The following is a 24,253-nucleotide window of genomic DNA, read 5'->3' as shown; positions in this document are numbered from 1 at the left end:
ATTACATACGAGCATCATGGAGGTATTCGGATGTTTTTTTGTGTGTGTTTTTTTACGAAGAGCTCCGGTGTCCCTTTGCAACCGTTATATGGACATGCACTGCTATGCCGAGACCCCCTGTAACTCAGAGAAGCCACGGAGGAATCTAAAACTTCTTCCAGCCCTTAGTCAACATGAGGGTGAGTAGATAATGAGCGAAATATCATTCTAGGGTGAACTATCCCTTTAAGTACGTCAATTACATGATGCATTGTCTGTATTACTGCTGTTGGACCACTGGAGTAAGAAAGCAATGCCTTTATCCCTCAGAGTTGTGTGAGAGCGCCTCCTGTGGCGAGGTGTTCCTCCTGGCGTCTGCAGCCTTGGCCAACATCACCTTCTTCGACAGCATGGCCTGTGAGATTCTCCTGCAGCTTAACGCCATCCACATCCTGCTTCAGGCCTGCAAAGACCGCCAGAGGGTGGACACACCCTACTCCAAAGACCAGGTGCACATCAGATGTTCTTTATCACTGAACATGAATGTTGTGAGTAATATAAGTCATGATATATATTTTTTTAATCTATATTTTCATTATTGTTTATCTCAGGTGGTGACAATCTTGGCAAACCTCTCAGTATTAGAGCAGTGTGCCTCCGAAGTCCTGCAAGGGCAAGGTAATATATTTTTCATGATATTTGTTCTTTCTTTTGGGCAAAACTTCAGCTGACACTTGCAGTTGTAACACACCAGAAACAACAGGACCACCTGTTGACGTGTGTAGTTTCAACTGAGAGAAAAACGGTGTAATTCCTCTTGAATCCTGAGGATGGCAGCATCAGTTAACATCTGTGAAGTAGCTTGGAAGTGCCTCATTTCTGACTACACAGTTCCCATTAACTCTAAACTTGTCTTAGTCATCGGATTATTGTACCACAGGTCAATTCTAATATCCCCAGTCTCCAACCAGGAAGCTACAAATCACCTGATCCTCTCTGTACCTGCTCAATTTATTCTTTATCCCACATGACACAATAACCCTGTGGCAGAGAGAATTTTTGAAGATACAAACAAATTCATTCAAGTGTTTTTGTATTTTTTTTTTTACATCATCTATTGTCCTATTATTATATATTGTTGTTGTTAGTCTACATGGCTCCTCCTTATGTCATAATGTTACATGTAACACATTATGATGTTACTTTTCACCCTAAAGGTGAAGGAAGCTCATAACTACCCTAGACTGTGAGGTAACTTGTAACATTACATTCATTGAGTTTAAAGCTGTACAGAAAAGAAAATTGAATTTGATCCCACTCTGGGTCATAAAATTAGTGTAATAACTCATCTATCAGATGATGTAGCCCAAACTTTGTGCAAAATTCTATTTTTGATTAAATCCGGGATGAAAGTGTGGTAGTTTTTTTTCCGCGTTGGATAATGCAGGCGCACGGATTATACGTCAGCCTGCGCATGATTCATCAACCACTGATATTGGATCTGTCATCCGTCAATCAAACGTCTGAGACAACGCACACATACACGGAGCTCGGTCTCGCCCCAAGCTTTGAATATCCCGCCCGCTCAATAACGACCAATCAAATTAGTTTTCCTTACTCGGATAAACTCGTGCAGCAATTCGTGACAACTCTGCGCGACAAACAGGACAAACAGCCATTTCTGTACACCTTTAAGACCAAACAAGGCATTTCTTGTTTACTTTGCAGAGCTAACACCATGTTTGTAACGAGTTTGTATTCATTTTGAATGCTGTCGTATAAGAGCTCCAAGATACAGACAGATATAAAAAAAATGTTCCAAGCATTCTTTATGTTTTTAGTTTGGGTCAGGGTCTTTGTTGGAGCCACTATCAGTAATTAAGCTCTTGATTGATGTGTCTGGTCCCTCAACCACTATCTCCTTAGTCTGTTCTGTTTTAACGAGTTTGTTTTAGTCTTTGACCCTGTAATTCAACACTGAATTGCACTGATGCAGTGAATCATGTGAAGCAAAATTGAAGACTTGATTGCCTGACTCACCTCATCTCTACTGTTAGAGTGTTTTGGGACTAGAAAAACTAAGTTTCTTTTTTACTGTAATGGCACTTTGCTTTAGTACTGTATAATGTCTGGCTCCACTCTTATTTACCTGAACACTGTTTTGTGTCTGAGTCTTGTGCAATTTTATGTCTGGAAAATGTCAAACTGATCTTTGTATTGGTTTTCTAACTGATCTTGTCTCTGTCATGCCAGGTTTGTCCTTTTGTTTTTACTGTGTACTAAACCACTCTGACACCATTTTACTTGTGTTCCTTTCTGTCCTTCCTCTGATCTTTAATGCTTGGGGTTCTTGCTTGGCTAATCTGTGCTGTATATTATTGTGTTTCAGGAATAGAGCGACTGCTGCTGCTTCTAGGAGAAAAGCCATCCTCCCCCAGCCCATCGGAGGGCGCTGCCTGTGAGCGTGTCCAACAGAAAGCTGCAGTCACACTGGCCCGTCTGAGCAGAGACCCTGATGTAGCCCAAACAGCCATCCAGCTAAAGGGTACCACAGCTTTTTTGTTTTTTACAACACCATTAGAGAATTTTTATACTCAATTTTATGAAAGGAATTGAGCAAAATTCATAAATGCCTGAAAATGTAGTTGAAAATGATAAATAGAAACAATTAGCAACATTACCTAGGAAAGGTAAGTATATTAGATGCAGTTAAATACATGTTTGGCTCCATAAAGACTTGAGCTGTGTGGATGCCATGGACAAAACAGGGAAAATCAAAGAAGAAAAATGAAGAACCAAATATGTCATTAAAACTTTGGTGGGGCCAGATGAATCCGAATTAAAAATAAAAGTGAAGTGAATTTATAAGTATAATACAATAGAAATGGCCCTTGAGTGGAGCCTTGAGGTTCTCCACTTGTAATCAGAACAGTTAAATCAACAAATGACCAACCAGAAATGATTCCTTGGTGTATCTTCTTGAGGTTTAAATATTTATTTACTCCAAGGACCAAAGACGTCTCAGATGGTGATTTCCCAAGCCAGAATTCTGTATCTGATAACTGAAAAATCTATTGTATACAGAGGTGGCACTGTACAATCAGCGCGATATCGCGCATTTACCGTTTACGAGCGGCAAAGCGCAACCTGTCTATGTGCCCGTTTCTGTGTGTACGTACGCGCGCGCGTGTGTGCGCGTGTACGTGCGGTGCGACCGCACGCAAGAGAGACGGCAGGTGGACTGACTGGCAGAGATGGGAGGTGATGAAACGCTGTTTAAAAATTTTTCTTCTTATTATTATTTTGTGAGAGTCTGTGGTGGCTCAATCGTTGGGAAACACTGTCTCTGGTCAGTTCAATCTTGATTATTCTGTCTGAACTTTTTTTGTTTAACAAAATTATCAAATTATGTAGGTTTCATTAACGGCAAAAATTAATTTTTACTTTTTACTTTTACTTTGAAAGTACATTTCAGAGCCTGTACTTTCTTACTTTTACTTGAGTAAAGGAGTTGAATCAGTACTTCTACTTTTACCAGAGTATTTTTTTTACACATGTATCTGTACTTCTACTTAAGTACAGAATATGAGTACTTTTGCCACCTCTGATTGTATAACTGTACAGTATGTACTGTATGTCCATATGTACCTCCTTGTCACATGGGAAGCAGCCCTTGATAAATACTTAATTAAACCTCATAATTTGATCTTTCTCATATATTTGCATTTTAGAAATTGTATGTCCATATATACGTCCTTGTCACATGGGAAGCAGCCCTTGATAAATACTTAATTAAACCCAAGGGGGCAGTTGTCGGTCTGAGAAGTGAAGCTCACTTCCGCGTTCAAAAAACTGCAATCCCCTCGGCTGCCTCTGGGGGCTGGTGTCAGAAAGCAGCATTCTCCATAGACCCCCATGTTAAAATTGCCGACTTTACATCCTCAATAAACATGTTAAAAGCCTGGTGTCAGAACGTTTTTGGTCTCAACCGATAGTTTCTACCCCCGCACACATTCTGAGGGGGGTGAATTTTTTTTTAACTCTACCGTTTTACTGTTATTAGGTTAAAACTCTGGCCAATTAGGGCGCGGAAACGTTGAGTGACAGGTCCGAGCAGCTCCGTGGACAGCTGCTTCGAGGCCAGTGGGCGGGTTCTCGGCCGGCCAATCCAACATGGCGCTGTTCAGGCCGCCATATTTGAGTCACAAAAACGACTCCCCAAAACCAATGGGTGACGTCATGGATGCTACGTCCATATTTTTTACAGTCTATGATTAAACCTCATAATTTGATCTTTCTCATATATTTGCATATTAGAAATTGTAAAAAGCCAAACATAGAAAAGTGTCCCTTCTCTTAACGTGATGCTTCCTTGGTTTGATTTCATTTAAAGGACCCTGATATTTGCAAATAAAGTTAATAAAATAGATTGTAAGAAGTACTTTTACTTTGGATTCTTGCCGTACACAGTACAGTACATGTGCTTTGCATGTCTGTTTGATATCAATATCTATGAATGGGACAAGCTTGTAACATTTTTTTTCTCTCTCTTGTCTTAGCTGTTCCTCGTCTTATTGAGCTGTGCCGGTCCCCTACTGAGAGAAATAACAGCGACTCAGTGCTGGTCGCTTGCCTGGTGGGTGTAAAGTGTATGTCTATATGCTGGTGTGTGCGCAGAGCCTGAGATATGTGTAAATGACTCAATGTCCTGAATAGAAATATGAAATTTAAACATGCAAACTGTCTATTTCAGTCACACCCCTAAAATATTATGCACTCTCAGCTCCACATGATATATAGGACTTCAATAGAACAAACCAAGGGCATTATACCACAGGTCTGCATGTGTAAAACCAGTGCAGCAAATTACCGTCCAATTTAATTACATCCACAGGGCAACATTTGAACATCGAAAATACATATCACAACCACAGTATCGTTAGGGCATGTTGAGATAGCTGACCGGTTCACATCATCTCTAATGTTGTATGTTTAAATATGTACATATCATGAATAATATCCCTGCTTGTACTTTATCATTCTCTCGATCTGATGATAATGATTAAAACCAGATCTTAGGGCCAATGAGGGGATTTGAAGCGCATAATGGTCAGGAGCTTAATTGGGCTGCCTGGCTGTGCTGAGAAATGCCTTCTTCTTCGCTGTAACCACACTTGTCAGTCTATTCAAATTAACGTGATTCTATTTTATCCTTTTAGCCAAGGGTTAAGTAGTGCATTTGTAGGTGTTGAATTTTTATCTTCAAAGAACGCTGAGCTCTCACAGATCATTTGTAATCTTAAATGTAAATGTTGGGGGCTCTCCTGGCTGAATGGGTTGGAGACGTCACACATACGAGTCGACCGATGCTTTCTTGTTAGCATGGCAGATGTGAGGGGAAAAAAATTATCCTGTGGTACTCCTAGAGAGATTTTTGTTGTTGTTTTGTACTGGTTTTAGTTTATATAGTTCAATCAGGTAGCACAGTTTCACCAGTTTGTCCTTTGCTCCTAAAGGGTTTTCTGTAGTTATTCATATTTCACTTGCAGTTATAATTATGATTTCATATGTATTTTTCTGAATGAAACGTGCATGTTTGCTTACAGCACTTGCAGAAGGAAGTTTTGCTTGTGAAAATGCACATGTCTGTATGTTTGGTGTCTTTGTACACATGTGTACTGACCTGCGTGTGTGTGTCTCCAGGCTGCCTTGAGGAGGCTTGCAGCAGGGTGTCCAGACAGCATCGAGGCAGCCGACCACCAGCAGCTCATCAAACCGCGTCTGGTTGACTCCTTCCTGCTGTGTTCCAACATGGAAGAGAGCTTTGTGTGACGGCCTGCGCACTGAGCACTGAGAGCGCCGAGCTGAACTCATCTACATGATCATGTACATGTACTGTTGCTGTGTGATGACGCAGGGGAGACCAAAGAGCTTCACTCCTAATCATCCTGACTGAAGCTTTGAATGGACACTTTATGTTTGGAATCTAAAGGAAGTGTGACTGTATAGTTTGAACAGGTACAGAAGACATTTACATTTACATGTATGTATATAGAATTATATGCAAATGTGCAAATGAGTGTAGTTTATCGATCACAAAAATGCAATGAATGTATGCAGAAAAGGTGTTAGACAATATGTCATTAATTCATTTTATTCAACAGACTCTTTTACATCAGTAATTATTTTATACGAGTAGGAGCTACTTTTCAAAAAAGAAAGAATAACCTGGTCTGGGTTGTATGCTACCACTGTGCAGATTTGTGCTCTCGTCTGGAGAGGTATTACAGAAAAATGCCTCTGATGAAAATGAACATCTGAAGCATTTATCTGTGAAGGATTGCTAAATCTGTCCTCCGCTCTATGTTTAGTTTGCTTGATTATTTAAAATCTTGCCTTTTTAGAAATGTTTTCAATCAGTAGACACTTTATTTGGATAACCATGTATAACTAAATTATTACAGTTAGGAACAGGATGTCTGATCTATGTGTACAGGGCACTATTAATATTTAATTTTTTTAATTGAGGCGTGTATTTGTCCTGGTGTACAATATATTGTTTCTGAAAGAGCAGTGTATGGCATGTTAAACTTAATTTGCCATTAATCTCATATATAACATATATTTGCTACTGGAATTGTTTTTTTATGGTCTTGACTTTAAATATAAAATAAGCTTTTTATTTAAAGAGAATTACAGTTATTGTATGCCATGCATGGAATAGGGGCAATCATCTATTTAATGTTTCACTCCGGTTAAGTACTGCCACATGTGTTGTTGAGGTTTACATGATCTCATTGATGGTCCATGCAGCTGTATACTTACATCTTACATGAAATAAAGAAGTACCAAACATGATAGAACATGGTGACACCAAATTAAAGTGCAGAGGAAGAAGAGAAGAAAACCTCAGACTTTACCTTGTAACCATTCTCTAGCCCCACCCTCCCCAGACTCAGCTGTTCACTACACCAACAAGAAACATGAATCAGACTAAACCAGAACATCTTCTGACAGCACCAGTAGCGCGTCTCCACTGAGGTCCACACTGCAAGTCCGTCCTGTGCTCCAAGTCTCTCGAATGTGTCTTGTTACAATCAACTCTTCATCTCTTCTCTTTCATAATGTTATGACATTTGCAATTTTAGCTAAAAATTACTTGAAATCATTTGAATATTGAAGGGGACTGGTACATTTCTTTTGAGATTTCATTCACACACTTAATGAAAAATGATTATGCAGCTATAATCAATAAGCCTGTGAATATTCTCATTTGTCCATGGTCATAGTTATCTCAAGGAAATTTCATCTGACCAGGCTAGGACAGTCCTAGCCTGGTCAGATGCATACATGAACTGATGAAGCCTCTTGGATGAGAGGTGAAACATCTTTCTAGACAAATAACCAAGTCCAGTTGCTTTCGAAAGCAACTGGACTCGCAACTTCCTTGAGATAGCTATAATCAATATTTTGTGAAATGGGAAAAATGTCAGGTGGTTTGCTTGGGGTCGTTTGTAGTGATAAACATACAGAAATGATCCTGTGAATCTGCAAATCTTTACAGAGATTAACAGTAATTTCAGGTCATAGTTTATCAAGGACCTGGCTAATCATTTCATATTTTGGTTTTGCTCTTTTTCTGTTCTCAGCAGGCCAGCAACTAGCTGCTGAACACTGAAACACTGAGCTGCTGAGGAGCCAGACATTACCCTCAGTAACACACAGCTCCAAACTATATCCTTACATCGTGTTAATATTTTGCATACAACAACTTGTTCTTGATACAGTATGGGTCAAAAATGATCACAAGTTGGGCACGGTAATAAAGTGGTAAGCAATGTCACCTCATGCCTCTGGGTTTGAAGCGTTTGCATAGTGCAAAAACATGCACATCAGTTATTCTTAACTCATCATAGGTGAATAAGAACCCACCCCTCCCAAAAAAAAAGCCTTCATGGATGTATGCATGGGGTATGTGTAATAAATTAAGTATTTAACGGCTGCACTTTTTCAGTGCACATGGTTTAGCACCACTGCAGCTTAGCTTATGTTCATCTTTACTGGGCTCACATGGAACAGTGCTCCATTTCAGGTACATCAGCATAACAGGGTCAGGGTCCATGCAGCTAAAGTCCCCCAGAGGGGCGCGCTGACCTCAGGCTGCCTCTGAGGAAAGAGACTCACCGACACATCATCTTGTCACACATGCAGGTCCAGGGATGGGGAGAGCCTTTGAATAAGTCTAGCAGAAAAAGAGAGAGGATAAGAGAGGGTGGGCCCAAAGGTCTACCTGTTGGTCCTCTGCCTCCTGTAAGAAGTGGGCAGTATGAGAGTATGGGGCATTTTCTATTTAAGCCTCCAACTTTTCACGAACATTGAGTCTCACTGGGAGGAATACCAGCGCAGAATGTGGCTGTGCACATTACAAAAACTTGTCATCAGCTTTTCAAAGTGAGAATTCACTCATTCATTCATTCACAATAGCTTTGAAAAAGATTCACAATCCCAAGTGCAAGCCCAAGTTTTAACTCACAAGTGATTGGGATTCGAAGCAGCTAGTGATAGCAAAGAAATATGTGAGGGCTTATCTGTAAAACTTGTCCTTTGTATTGTCATCTTTTTGATGAAAACACTCTCAGGTTTTTTTCTCCATAAGCCTTCCTCTCCTTGGAGAGACAATTGAGGGCCTTCTTGCTCTCTCTGTAGCTTCTTTTTCACCTAAGGGCACTTATTCTGAGCCTGGACTTGTTATACCCTTGCCCAGTGTTGAGACAATTGAGCTGCTTTGTGTGTGTGCGTGTGTGTTGTCCAGCATACACGTGGGACCGTGTTCAGAGGCCTTTGTGATAGAATATGCTCCTGCCTCACTTTGTTGAGACCCAATGAAATATGTATAGACACAGAGGAGAACTAAACAGACGGCCTTAAAACACAGGTTTCTTTGATATTGTTTTGGTGCGACCATGACCATGAGACTGAGTATTGTAGCTACTGGGTTTTTCAGCTTTTCTCAGTTTCTAAGCTCTTGAACTTTCACTCTTGCTTCTGCACATGTGTTGTTGCCATCCTCATTGTTTTCATCCGCTGCCAATGTGAACAAAGTTTCAAGGTAGTGATTAAGTGATGAAAAACCCACCAACCACCCAAGTTACATGGAAAGATTCAAAAGGTCACTTTCACAATATCAGCACTTTATTATGGGAAATGTACATTGTAAATACAATTCATTACTCCTTAAAGAAGATATCCTCTGTGTTCTGTGTTTTCTGTGCTGATTTCTGTCAGCAGTGCATAGCAGTATTTGTTACTTGACTGTTACTCGAGTTTCAGCCAGTTCATTTTCATTATGAGCATCAAAAGTAACGAGAGGGGCCGGAGAAGCCTGGGACCAGCTAGTTAGCATGTTAAAGGTGTTCAATAATGACCGTTTGTCCTGTTTGTTGCGCCTCCTTCCACGACTTTTCATGAGTTGCCGCACGAGTTTACCCGAGTAAGGAAAACAAATTTGATTGGTCGTTATTGAGCGGGCGGGATATTCAAAGTTTGGGCTGCATCGTCTGATAGATGAGTTATTACGCTAATGTTAAGACCCACAGTGGGCTCAAATTCAATTTTCTTTTCTGAACACCTTTAACTTCAGTAGAAGACAACAATGGTGTCCACATTGATGTTGCTTTCCAGTGTTCCACCACTGAAGACAGCTGTTGCTGAGAGAAGGGAGTTTAATTTCTTCTGGACCGATAAGTGACTAGCTTTAAATGCTAACATTGGGTAGGCTACATACAGTATGTAGAAATAGCAAAGCTTACAAATAGCTGTGGTGCAGAGTCATTTTCACATCCTCTGTGCTGTCGCAAAAAATAAATCACTGACATTTTGTGAAAGAAAAGGATCTGAGGACTCCTAGTCTAATGCGAGAAGACACTTCTCTGTGATTCTCCTGAGACTTAAATATTTTATGTGTCACATCTTTTTCCTCTGATGCAGAAAAGTTTCTCTCTCAACGCTCTTTTAAATTCCGAGGGCCAAATATTATTGAAATGTCCTTTCCTTTTGAAAACTGCTTTTAGAACTTGATACACTGGATTTTACTTTATGAAAAGATTCAACAAATTAGTGTGCAATGATTTGGACAAACTTAAAAGTCAGATTCCTTTGGATAAGAGATTAAAAGTGATTTAAGACTTCATACACAAAGAACTGCAAACCCCCCATCTCCACCGTCAGTCCACTGAAGAACTGCACTTCATATGCAGATGATCGCAGACTCAAGGACGCCATCAACGGGAAGGGAAGGTTATTTTCAGGAAGCCCCAAACAGAAACAGTTACACACTAAGGTGTGTTGAAAAGCACATTGTACAGATGTTTTTGTCTTCATTTGGTTGTTAGTTTGGTACATTTAATTGCACTCAGTTCAATCAGCTCAACGCAAAGATACACCAACCCATTAGCATCATGCTGCAGCACATGTGGACCTCACAGCTTGCATAAAGACTAATTGCATCTTAAGTGCCATCACCTGTTGGACAGCCAATTAATACAGCCAATTAATATTCCAATTTACTGATATCTCTGGTCCAGTCCCCAGCTGACTCCTATTAGAGGGTCCAGTGGGGTTTTAATTGCTGAAACACAACCACAACATTGAGTATAAATTAATATCAGTCCTGTGTGGTCACAACATTTGGCCAAAATCAGTGGAGGGTAAAAGCCTAACGCCAGAAATGTTCAGGGGTCTGTGTACTGTGGTCATATGGATTTACCCTGTAGCTGTCCTGCATTAGCACATCACAAGGTCTTAGCCAATGTACTGTAATAATCCCCTTTCATGGTTTAACTCTGTGTTCACTTTATACTGCAGATGAATAAATAGCAAATATTGTAGTTGTAGGTTTCTACACTGTTCCTGCTGGTTATAAAGTCACTACATCAACACTTATTGGTAACCATGTCCAAATATTTGCAGGTTTAAGCTGTTACGAACATGTCCGTTAGATACAAGCCGTTATGCGATAACACAACAGTGATTAAACCTCAGCTCCACAAATCTCTTTCTGTATTTTTTTTTTTTACTATTTGCTGTTTTGAATTCCATGTGGACTGCGACGTACTCGCTCTGTACACAGAACATGATGTGTTTTACCTACAGAGAAGACAAAACTGTTTTCTTGTCTGTATACAACATATATTGCATGTACAATTAAGAATGCAAAACAATTTGTTTCCATGTTTTAATTAATTCAAATCCCCTTTAAAGAGGAACTATGCAGGATTTGTAGCTTAACTATGCTACATGTTTACCTTAATTAAACAGCTTTGGAGTAATTGTGATGGTTTAATACATGGCTTAACTTGTAATGAGTATTGCATCTCTTGGCTGAAAAACAACCATTGCATCTTTGTTTTTGACAGAGTGCACTACACAAATCTACACATCCTAACATCGTATTACATTATGTTCCGCTTTATTGATTGATTTCTCACTGGCTCCGTTGTAAACAAATGCACATGGCCAGGAGGAGGGTTAGCAGAACAGCGGAAAAGCGACCGGACTTACATACAGTAGTTGCTCTTTAAGCCTCACAGTAGTTTGGTCCTCTGCCTGCTACTTCACTCCTATACACCTTCTCTGCGTTTGTGACTCAGGGAAAAGGAAAATATTTAGTGCAGCAAAAAGTCTCTAATCCCCAAATGTAGTACCCCAGCCCATCTGAATGATGATTAACTATGGGGTGTGTTGATGGGCTATGCCAACTGGCCAATCAACCACATAACTAGCCGTCCAGTTCTGTGTTGGAAAAAATATCAGCCCAGTGCCTGGTATGCCAGGCCAGTCCACTCCTGCAAATTATCGTTAGTCTTTTGACCCCTAACCCCAAAAGCAACATTTCATTTTTCTGGCATTCTTGTAATACTCCATATTTTGAAAAAAAAAGAAAGAAAAGAAACTGTCCACAAAACAGCAAAATAAAACACTGACAAGAAGCACAAACTCTTCAGAGAAATGCATCTGCATGTTAATCTGTGCTGACATTAAAGCAAGTCAGACACAACATAGTGAACTGTCAACTTTATTTTCACACTCCTTCAAGGTAAAACAAAACGTTGTTTTCCCCTTTGTGTTCAAAAGAATTCCTGGTGGACTGCCATGAATTTGTTCAATTGTTGCCTGAGTGCACCTTAATTTGTTCGTGGCAGGCAGGACGACGGGAGGTCGCTCTGTGGGGGTCAGAATGACTCAAATAAAAGCATGGCGCCAAGGCTCAAACTGCTTCTTTTTTGTCTCAAGACACGCAGCCTTGATCAAATGTTCAGCATATTCAGGGCTGCAAATTATTTTTCATGCTCTAAAGTAAAAGATAGACAAAGGTGATTAATTTTCAGTGAAAGAAAATGAACATGTTCAATCTTTTTCTTGCTCTGAAATAATTCTTGAGTGTGGTGTACAGTAGCTCATTGGACAGTGAGCAGCATGCTTGTGGAAAAAAGGAATGAATTAACGAAATGTGGTGATTAAAATATGAGAACCCACGGTCTTGTTAGTTTCAAAGGGGGGTTTATTAAGTCCTGGAGACAGGAGCTGCATCAGTGACGAGACGGACTGATACACATGATACTGTGGTATATTGATGTGTTGATGAAAAGAAGGGCTCACCGCCGACACGTCTTCACTTGCATTCAAAAAAGTTGTTTATTAACAAGAAGAAGAACAGTGTACAAAAAATGTCGAATCTTGGAGCATCTCATGGTGCCAATGTGAGATCTCTCTCTATGGCTCAAAACCACAATCTTTATGCTTTCTAACTCCAAAACTCCACCTTCTCCCAACATAAGGATATAGCTTTCCATATTAGGCATTAACTGTTCGACATTAATGGAAGCATTCTGTAAATCCAAACAATAGCTGTATCTGTCTAACATACACAGTTCATGTATTGTGTTCATAAACACAAGACAGGATCTAGCCTATATATAATTTTACGACCTTGAGTTCATGCTTTGGACGAGGCTAAACATCAGCTTAAGGCCCTGAACAACAAAAACACATTCACCTAGGGTGCATCTCACAAGGGTCACTCATGTCTCATCTATTACTGTTACTGAACACTTTCCTTCAGCTCCAAGAAGAACAGAAGAACATAATGCATGATGTTAAAGCAAAAAGTTCAGGTGGATAATACACTACAATACCTACATACTACATACTGTAGCCTACAGTACCAGGGCTGGCTGGTTAGTGTGCTAACTCAGTGTAAATAAAGATGTGATTAAAAAAAAAGAGTTTCCTTTGTTGGAGACAGACGTCCGGAACTAGGGGGTGCCCCACCCCCCTCCCGCACTCCATCAGCCGCAGTATACCCACAGCATTATGCTTAAAAATAAATAAATAATAATAATAATCTGAATTTAAACTCAATTTGTCTGACTTACACTTATCTCATATAATGCAGATCTATGATTTTGATGTGATATGCAGCAGCCTGGCTCCAAACAGCAGTCTGGCATCTGACAGCTCAGTGTGACGTCACGTAGGCTACGACCGACGGCCTTTATTTCTAAATCCCTCAGTCTATTTTTACACATTAGCGACCAAGCTCATCGTTCATTAGTTCATCTTCATCTTCCTCACGTACTGTCCTTGCTGCGCTGTCGGACCTGGGTCTCTGTCACCGTTGCGCTGTAGCGCTTCACTCCCACCATTTCAGTAGAAAACGCTGTAGTAGCTACATCCTCCAGGCCTGTGTGGAGCGTGTGTGGCGCTGTCACACAGAAACACCAACAACTGAGAAGAAGACAGAAAGCTTCCCCGCAGTATTCAAACTCCAGACATTACAAGTAGATTAAATGTTGACTGGGAGTCGTGTCAGTGCAAATGTTATGATCGATAATGATTTAACGGGCGAGATTCAGCTGCAGTGTCCGAGGGACCGAGTTAGTTAGACGCTGTTGTTAAATGAAGTTACGTCCATAGACTGAAGCTGTAGGCTGCACAGCGGTGTGTCTCGGTACAGGTAGAGTGGTCGAGATATGACATCATCTTTTCAGAAAAGATCTGTTTTGGGTGTTTTCGGACCACAAATGTGCATTGCTTCATAAAGAAAAGTCCAGGTGCTTCAGCTGGACTTTGAGAGAGACTGGACCCGAAAATGTCCAACCCAGTGGAAAGACGCTGTTCTTTGAACTTAGGTTTAGTGGCCACACCGCTGCATACAACTCTTCTAAAGGTAACGTTAAGCCTCTTTTAATGCATTTTGCCCGCCGTGGCATTGTTTATAACACTTAAAGCTGCGTGGGGTTTTGTCCTGTCTGAATTTATGCTGCATCTGGCTGTGTGGTCTAGTAGCTTCAGTTGTTCCAGTGTTGCTCAATGGCTGCGTGCGTGCATAAAAGAGAGATGGCACACTGTGTGTGTGTGTGTGTGTGTGTGTGTGTGTGTGTTCCGACGTCCATGGATGTTGGTGGATATAAGAATGAAGTTTGATGCTGAACTCATATTATTTCTGAACTGGTGAGCAATGAAATGTAATGCTGTCATTAGCAATGTAGCTACAACAGGCAGGATTGAAAAATTAATTGTGAAAAGTAATTCAATGTCACTGCTTGTCTCTTTTCCCATTTATTTGGTATATTTTGGATTTTGTGAATTGTATCTCCCAGGATATGTTGCCCTATTATGGTATGAAGAGAGTCAAAATGATAAACATTGTAATATTTAAATTATTTGGGAAAATTATGGATTGTTGTTTTTCCTGGTCATTTTCATCATCTTATTTAATTCAGTTTTACTGTACCAGTTCAGCTTTGTGTAGTATAGTGACTGCCCCAAAAAGTTATGAAAAACAAAAGAAACAGTGCAGTAACTAATAAGGCATCTACAAAACAATCATTTTGTTGGCATAACAAACACTTTCTTTTGTCAAAAATTGGAGGGCATTGCCTTCTCCTTTCCACTATAAGTGCAACTGCAACCTGAACGTCAATGCAAAACAGTATCATCAGCAAGTATGTTACAACTAGCTAATATCAGTCCAGCCATGTCTATATTTTGTTTGTTAAATGTCCTTTTACATCAGTGCGTAAAATTAATTTTTCAAGATTGCACTGTCCTGAGCACTACAGAAGTTATGTACTTTGCAACCGTATAACAGTATCATTTTGCCGAATAATATGTTTTTGTAATCAATATTAACATGCCTTCCAGTTTGATACAAACTTTTGAATATTACATTGTCCAAATAACAACCTTTTCTTTTGTTTTTTACCCCTGATCTGGCAGCGTATCCTGGAGGGATCCATACATTTCTAAGGTTGCTAAATAACACTACAAACACAGTTAAAATGTTTTTTTCTTTATCTCAATATTAAGACAAGAGCCCATTTTATGAGTTTATATTGATGCCTCATTGGAAAAAAATCATTACTAAGTATTAACTTTCCCTCTTGTGAGCTGACCTGCTCCCTGCTGGACAAACTGATTAATCCAGGTGTGTCTGACCATTGTGACTACTCAGACACACCTGGATTAATCAGTTTGTCCAATCATGTAAGACAGGAAATAAAGGAGCTGTCTTAAGTTAAGGAAGTAGTGGAGCTGTTCATAGAGCCCATTGATAGAGAATAACTTGATGGGAGAAAGAGTTTGTATCTCCTGGTGCACGTCACCTGTTTATATGATTAATGATTAAGAGCTATCCTCTTGTAATGTAGTTTTACTAACCATTGGAATCTAATTGGACAATGTATTGTATTCACCACCAGTCACAATCTGAGCTGTATCACTTGGAGCCTTCACTTCTTCACTTTGGGGGTTGCTTTAACTTCACAAGTTTGGAGCAGTCCTCCTGTTTAGTTAAGGGGAAATTTTACACTATTTACATTGTTTGTGTTGTCATGACCTTTTGTAGGTCCCAGGGGAGCAACAGGTCCATCCAGAGGTTTACAGGTTGTGAGGCTGATGAGCTCAGCTCACATATAAAAGACAGGAGAGAAAGTCTTGCTGGCCAAAGCTCTAGAGGAGTTAGAGGAATTGACTTTTGAAGTTCAATGTCCGACGGAAAGAGTTGTGTCTTTGTACAAAGAGGGGACAAGGAGACTTTTCAGCTCTTGACTTCAAGCCTTGGGATCTGCAGTAAATTTAAAACACCCCAAATAAACATTCAAAGGCTCTGGGAGATGAGGTTCAACCCCCTCACCAAACAGCTCCAGTAGAGGAGTGTTGGAAGTTAGGATGTGAGTTTGTTATGAGAGCTGCTCCTGCTGCACTATGGTTCCTTGCTGACTCTGGCCTGGGCCTTGGTTGGCCCGACGCTGCACACCCACATGTTCAGTCCCTGGGTGCATGTATCAGTGGGGAGGTCCACTGTTGGACAGACATGTAAGACCACAATAACACACACACACACACACACACACACACACACACACACACACACACACACACACACACACACACACACACACACACACACACACTTCCCTCTGAGACCCCCTCGTCATTAACAGCCAACCGCAGCACGCCTTCTTCATTTAGACCCTCCAGTCCACCCCCGACCCCCCCCCCCCTTCCTCATACACGCACACACTCCCAGACTCTTCTTTCCTTTCTGTCTCTGAGGATTTGTGGAAAGATCGTTTCTCCTGCAGACGACCAGGCAGCAGAATTGTATTTGTTTTTTCTGTATGGCTGCCCGTAGCTGCAGACAGTAGCAAACCACTGGACTGTGTGTGTTAACCGTCTGTGTCCACAGTTATGACGGCGTGTATCGTGTGCAGACCGGGGAATCTGCAGCCTTTAGGTTTTCTGTGTCTAACAAGCCTGAATATGTTTGACACTGTTTTGAGTGGACAGCAGACGCCTCTGGTCTCCAAAGTATTTAGATTTGAGTGGCATGTGTGATGGGTTTTTTTTCTTTTTTGCCTTTCTTTTCAAACCTTCACTTGATGTGATGAAAGGCCTGGGGGAAAAAGCGCATATGGTTTATATGTATTACAGAGACTTGTTTTCTATTCCAAATCTGGGTAACACTTTACAATAAGGGTCCCTTAATTAACCTTAGTTAGTACATTATTAAGCATTGATATATAAACTAATGTGTTAATTAATACTGAGTAATGCATACATAATGATAACTAATTACATTATTCAACTTTTATTATTACTTAATAACTGCTTACTAATAGGCTACATTAATTCATGTGTTTCCTAATCCTAAGTAATACATAATTGTTAATATATCTGTAAACCGTTAATTAATGCTTAATAATGTACTAACTAACGTTAATTAAAGGACCCTTATTGTAAAGTGTTACCAAAATCTTCATCATTTTCATTCTTTTCAGTAAATGGTAACCAACTCACAAAATATTAATTGTAATACTTTTAGAATCAGTTTTTTAAAATGTGTTTATTGATGTGTTTGGATACTGTAAAACAAAGTAAACAGAGAAGTGAAGCCTGGAGTGTAACGTGTCCTAAGGTGACACTCCTGGTTAAACATTAAGACTGATAGCTGATTGTTTTTGTTCACTCTGACTGGGTGTTTGAACATGCACAACTGTGTGTGCGTGTGTGTGTGTGTGTGTGTGTGTGTGTGTGTGTGTGTGTGTGTGTGTGTGTGTGTGTGTGTGTGCGTGCGCAGCTATTTCCACTTGAAGAACACACACTAAAAAACATAGATCTACTGTTTGTGAGGCGACGGCTGCTGTTGTAATGAGTGACTGATCAAACAGACTTGTTTCTGTAGGACAAGTGCCACAACAAAGAATCCAAATCAAGCCTGAAGTTCCACGAGCACTGAAGGATTATAAACAGGTGAAAAGTGTTGTGGAGGAATGTTTTGCAGACACATTCACTATGAATGTTTTGCAGATACATTCACTATGAATGTTTTGCAGCTTTGTGGATACAGAATACTTCCTCAGTCTGCAGATAAAAACACAGTAGTTCAGTTGTGTCTGTCTAAAACATGTTTGCTCTTACAAATGAGTAGAACATTAGCAGAAGGGACAGGGCAGTTGGTAGGGAGTAAATACATAATTGAACAGACTATTAAAACAAACCAAAATAAAAACAGAGTTTGCTCTAGGACAGTTTGAATAATACATTTGATGTTAAGAGATAATGTTTTGATTTTTTTTTATTCAGGATGTTGTTTTTGTAAACCACGCTATAGTTGCCCTTCAATGCCAGAATTGCTATATACAGTATACTACAATACTGTACATATTATAATTTTACATTTTGATATGAATTTGTGTATATAAATGTACCTCATATGTTTTACGTTTTCTCTGCCCCCTGGGCCAGGTCATCATTTCAAATGAGAACTGGTTCTCAGTTAACCTACTGTGGTTAAATAAATAAAAGATAAAAGTAAAGACTTAAAATTAAGAAATAATCTAGTTAACCTGTGATTTAGTAAGACAGAAGACTTTTGACAGCTTCATTATTGTAGTTGTGCTTTGAGCTCCTACTGTGGTCAACATGTTTTACATGGCAGAATTAACTTCACATCCATGATGGAGATTTATTTAATTTTTCTGTTTTGTACATTCAGACTTAAACCCGTTCATGCCAGTAAACTTACTTTGTCTAAACAGTTTCTGCTCTTGACCTGAGTTGCTGGACACAGAGCGGTGGAGGCGCTGGGCTGTTCTACCCCGCTGCCCTCCGATCTAACATGGCAGCGACATTACCATCTCTGTGTAAATCGCTCCCCGACACAGGGAGGAGGGGGTGTGGAGGGGGGGGTATAAGGGATAGAGGGGGCTGAGTGTTTGTCAAATGCCTCTGCGTGCTCCTCCTCCTCATCCCCTCCTCACACACCCTGACAGGGGAAATTACAACGGCCACTGAACACAGCACGGCCTTCTCTATCAGAGACACTTGTAGACGGATTGAAGAGTCTTTCATTAGGAAGGGAGGAGAATGGCTGTATGTGTGTGTGTGTGTGTGTGTGTGTGTGTGTGTGTGTTTCCTCACAGATGTTGCTTTTTCACGTATTTCAAATGAACTGAGCCTCGGCGTGCTGACAGTGACTCCACATTTCCACTTTCTGCAGGCATCTCACCTTTTAAAGATTTAACGAGAGCTGCGCTTTTAACCAAAACAGGTGAGGACAAGGAGATATTAACTAGACAGGGCACTTGACAGATGTTGTTCAGATACAGTACAGCACTTTCCCCCTTCTATCAAAAGAGACCCAACAGCAGCATCGAGGGCAGATCTGTGTGATTTTGTAGCAGATGAAAGTGAATATTTAATTAATATGCTATAATTGCTGGCAGTCTCTCTTTTTATTTCAAGATGAAATGATGCGAGCTCTCTCCCCAGCCAAGGTCAGAGGCCTGAGCCTATGCAATACATATTTAATGTAGAAAGACAGACGGTGAATGTATGTGGCTGGATATGAGCTGATACTGTATTTTAAATATCATCCACAGCTGCCGCTCGCTCACTCCAGTCTGTGAAATAAATTAGCCAGCAAACCAGAGCCTGCTTAGCATCTTTACACGGCATTATTTATCATTTTCAATGCGTCATTAATAAGAAATATTTTTTTCTTTCTCAGTTTGTCGAGTCTAAATCCAGAGGATGATTGTTCATTTCCTCCACTTCCAACGTAATTCAGGAGGCCAGACCACAACTAGAACACACTCCGCTTCACATAAAAGTAAATGGGCTACCTCTGCCTCTTGTGCTGACGTGGTTTCGTGGTTCATTCCTTTTTTTCTAAATCATTTCAGCATTACTGCCACACCGCCATGCTCCATAAATGCTGTCCCAACCTACCAACGCTGCACCTCACAAAAAAAAAGAAAGAAAAGACAAGAAAAAAGCATCATAAGCAGAAGCTCTACACAGACTTCAAAGGTATAAACTGAGAAGGATGCAGATTTGTGAGCCACCTCACAGAATCCATGCAGGCCGAGACAAGACAGCATTGTTGGATGGTGAGCACCCTGAAATGGTGTGGTGGTGAGAGACACTGAGGGTCTCTTTGCCAATGATATCAGATTAAACAGAGCTTTCGGGGCCCGTCCGGTGCTGGCTATACACGGATGACCTCATCAGCCGTGGCTCTGGTGGTTTGGCAACAAGGGACCGTGTATAAGCTGTGGCAGGGGATGACAGAAAACACAGCGGAGGAGATTTTGTGCAAAAAAGAGTGTGTTGGTGCCGACACTGGCAGGAGTTGGATCTTTTAAGATGCTTTATTTGATAAAAATGACTCTAACAGGAGTGAAGCTCTGGAAGCGTTTTGGATGTTCTGTGTGTGAAAGCTCAAAAAACACAAGATACACTTCATTTTTCACTGTGGGGGAAAAAAAATACATGTGGTCCAGTCTTTCATAATTATCTCTACTTCACAATGGGGAACAAAGTGGTATCCTCGATGAAATGAAAGCAAAATATAGAAGAAAACCAAACTAGGAAAGATACAAGATTCATATTATTAGTAATCAGTTTTTCCTCTTCAATAAACCGAAGAGTTTTATTGGTCACTATCTGAGATGGTCAACTTCAACTTCTCATTGCAGCTGTATAATGTTAACACTGAGTGGAATACTCAAGCCCAAGGCTGCTATATGAGAGACACAAGTTTCCTGCCCACACAGTAAAAACGATGTAAACCCATCACTAAGCAAGCAAGACAAATCTGTAAGTATAGCATGTCATCACACACAAAAGTCACATGCCCAATAAGAAAGCTGTATAAATAAATATGTATTATGTGGTTTATACAAAACATCACAGAAACACAGATGATATAAAAGATTTCATCTCATCAAAGTGCAAGATTAAAGATAAAATGAGCATCAACCGGTTAGAATTAAACTGGCAGAAACAAACAAGAGGTATACAAAATGATTACACATATAAAATATGTGAAACACAATTATAGTTCATGTAAAAACTTCTCATTCTGCAGAAAAGAGCAGGCAAAGACATATTCATACTGATTGTACTGTTGTCCATATTTTCTTCTTTCAAATTGATTATGTTGTTCTGTTCTAATGTTAATTGAGGTATTATTCATTCTATGTAGAAACCCCTCTCAGCTGTAGTAAAATATATAGTCGTAAAGTGACTGAAGGTGAATTTCCCTCTGCAGGTGGGGGGGGGGGGGGGTGCAGTAAACATCAGTTATATTATGTACAGTAAAGCACAACAAGATGTGACATGTGTCACTGCAAAGGAAATCTCCCAGACAACATCCCATCACATCTCTGCTCTGTCAATGCGAGGGAATAATTAATTGTAGTTGCAAAGTATTTCCTTTCTCCATGTACAGATCAATAATGTCCTGGACAATTAGCCCCCACTCCCTCCTCCTCTTCCTCCTCCTCCTCCTCCTCCTCCTCCTCCCACGAGGGCCGAGGCCTGCATCCTGCATGTCACCCTCTTCACATAATGAAGAGACAGCGGGTGTCATGTCTGGACTTGGCAATCTGCTACTGACATGAGAGTTAGAGTATTAAATGGACTAACTGCCAGCTTTACCGTCGAGGAACACTGGTGTCTGAGCCCAATGATTACCACGACCCCAAACAAAAATGACATTTGTCTGACAATAAAATTGGATACTAACCTGTCTGAAAGCTGTCTCCATTTGCCTAGAACAAACGTTGGCGTCGGCAAACAGTTTGACACACTTTCCCCTTGAATGCATAGAGAAGGCGAAGCCATCCTTTGGCTCACGGTAATGGCCCCTCATTGTTGGCCGCAGAGGATGTAGCACTATTCATACCGGTGGATGATTGAAAAGAAAATTGAATCTCTTTTGATGTGATAAATGTGTCTATTACTGCATTTGCACACAAAATGTCGGTGGAAATTATAGTGGGGAGGCAGGGCTCAGAGGGGAAAATACATAGGGATGGCATATTTGCTAGCCTTGATTGGAGCTGAAATATAAATATACTTTACCGGTAGATGAAATGAGTCCAAGCTCCCTGATTTTTCCACAGGAACTTCACAAATGAAAGGCCTTGAGAGCCCCAATTGTAAGACTATATAAAAAGGTTAAATGTCTGCATAGCTCTCTCTCTCTCTTTCTCTCCAAAGAGCTGTTTGATAAAGGAAACCAACAACTGTTTGCCTTGTAATAAAAGGGAATTTTCTCTTTCAGAAACTTCAGTTAGCCACGTGTACAATTTCTAAACGCGTTGGTATCTCATTGACATGTACGCAACCACACACATTATCTGTATCTGGGCATAACACAAGTTCATGCTTTGACTAAGTGACATGCACAACAAGCAACCTTTTCTTTCAGTAGCACATTTTAATCAACATTATTTCAGCAGAGTCTTTGGTGATGTTAATGAATGAACGCTCTCCTTGAACAAGAGTTCACACATCTCAAAAACTTCTTGAGAACTTTCTATAAAAAATGAATTATGACAATCAACACAATTCAATATTTACTCCTAATTCTCCAAATAAAAGGCGTCCTTCTCTTGGTGCTGGGGAATTAAGGTCATCCTCACAGATTGTTTCTCTATAGGACACACCCACTGCACATTGTAACTAGGCGGTGCATGTAGTAAAGGAGTCACAAGAACATTTCCCAACACAAGTCACAAGAACTTAGATCACGGTGCTGAAACAATCTGACTGCACTTTTTTTCCCTTTAAAAAAAAAAAAAAAATTCAACCAATGGAAGATTCAGTGATCTGACACACTGCCTGGGAATGAATACATATGATACATTTAACATCATTTTTGAGATGCTGAAATAACATAAATATAATATAATATAACATAAAGGGATAGTAAAGCTGATGTTCAAGAGGGTAATTAAATATAGTTTCCTGGTATGTTCCATTTATTTTACATTTAATGTGAATAGGAAATTCATTTTTCTTTTGTTTTAATTTCATGCATGTACGTAACATTTTGTTGGATAAGCTTCAATGACTTCAAGCTGGACAAATACTGTAAGAAAGAGGAGAAATCTATTTTTTAGGGAGTTGGAGCTCAGACAATGTCATTCTACATTTATGTGGATCTGATGTAACCACAGTTAGTGTGTCACTTGAGATGCTGCCTGGGACAGTGGGGAAGCATTATATTGTCTCCTTTTGTATAGTAAGGTCCAGTGTAGCCTCGGCTAAAGGTGATAGGAAAGGAAGCAGTGAATAAAGCTTCTTTATTATAGATTTTAGTTATTATGGGTAATGTTGTAGTCCCCCTCTGTGTGGCTACAATAATATAGATGCTTAGCAGATTTGTTGCTGATACAAAAAAATTCATAAATAAATGAAATAAATTCACATAGTTAATTCCCTTACGAACTTCAACATTTGTATCAGCTCACCATATGTGTCTTATTTTCTATAGTTGCCTTGTCAATAATATACAGTGCTACATGTACAGCTAGTAGGTCAAGCTATCCACAGTGCCCAGAAGTTGACATTTGTTCCCATGCTGTGTGCAGTGGGCAAAGCGTTGAACTCTACTTATGCAGTTACTTTCATTGCCAGTGGGGGAGGGGACAGGTTTGTGCTGCAGTTTTTACTATTAGAAGAATAAACTTTTATTGTCCCCCAGGAGAAATTTGTTGTGGACTCGAGTGCATGGTAAAAGCTGCCTTAGACAATAAATATACATAAAATACATATATGACAGTTTGAGACGTATGTACACACACACTCATGAGACACCCAGTACTATCCTGTTCTATTGTCTAAAAATTAAAGGTCTCAGTCAAAGTCAACTTTACAGAGACATGAGGATTGAAGTTATGTTTCTCTCACATCCATGGTGCCATTCAAAATATATATAAATGAATACACACGGGGCGGTGTTTAGCTCAGTTGGTAGAGCACCCGCCCCATGTGTTGAGGCTGTAGTCCTCGCTGCAGGCGGCCCCGGTTCGAGTCCCGCGTCGGACGGCCCTATCCTGCGTGTCATTCCCCCGCTCTCTGCCTCCCATTTCCTGTCACACTCTCAACTGTCCTATCTAATAAAGGCATGAAAAGCCAAAAAATATAAAAAAAAAAAAAAAAATAAAAAAAAAAAAATAAATGAATACACACAATATAAAACATATCAGACACACATCTCAAATAAAAAGTATAAAAATAGATATACAGTATCGTGCAAATGGATGTATGCAGTGCAAATATGAATGTGACAATTATTTGTTTGCAATGACGTATTTATTTTCAGGTTATGGTGCTAGAAGTGTCTGAATGAAGTGGCTGGTGCCAATAGGTGGCTCAGTGGAAGAATCCTGGATGCAGATTCATTTGTAGGATTGTT

The 24,253-nt window shown here is 40.1% G+C and overlaps 1 protein-coding gene across 1 annotated transcript in view; it reads left to right on the top strand.

Annotated features, from left to right (window-relative positions):
• insc (INSC spindle orientation adaptor protein) overlaps positions 1 to 6,721 on the top strand; it is a 63,551-nt gene extending 56,830 nt beyond the window's left edge. The window contains exons 9-13 of the mRNA XM_085778425.1: positions 310 to 488; positions 591 to 657; positions 2,369 to 2,524; positions 4,539 to 4,615; positions 5,683 to 6,721. Coding sequence (XP_085634551.1) covers positions 310 to 488; positions 591 to 657; positions 2,369 to 2,524; positions 4,539 to 4,615; positions 5,683 to 5,811 — 608 coding nt within the window. The 3' untranslated portion in view covers positions 5,812 to 6,721. The remainder of the gene's footprint in view (positions 1 to 309; positions 489 to 590; positions 658 to 2,368; positions 2,525 to 4,538; positions 4,616 to 5,682) is intronic.
• The last annotated feature ends 17,532 nt before the right edge of the window (positions 6,722 to 24,253 follow it).

Source organism: Trachurus japonicus, chromosome 6 (genome assembly GCF_045865225.1).
Source record: "Trachurus japonicus isolate A0001 chromosome 6, Traja_1.0".
Classification (NCBI taxonomy): Eukaryota; Metazoa; Chordata; class Actinopteri; order Carangiformes; family Carangidae; genus Trachurus; species Trachurus japonicus.
This window is presented reverse-complemented; position numbering and strand designations above follow the sequence as displayed.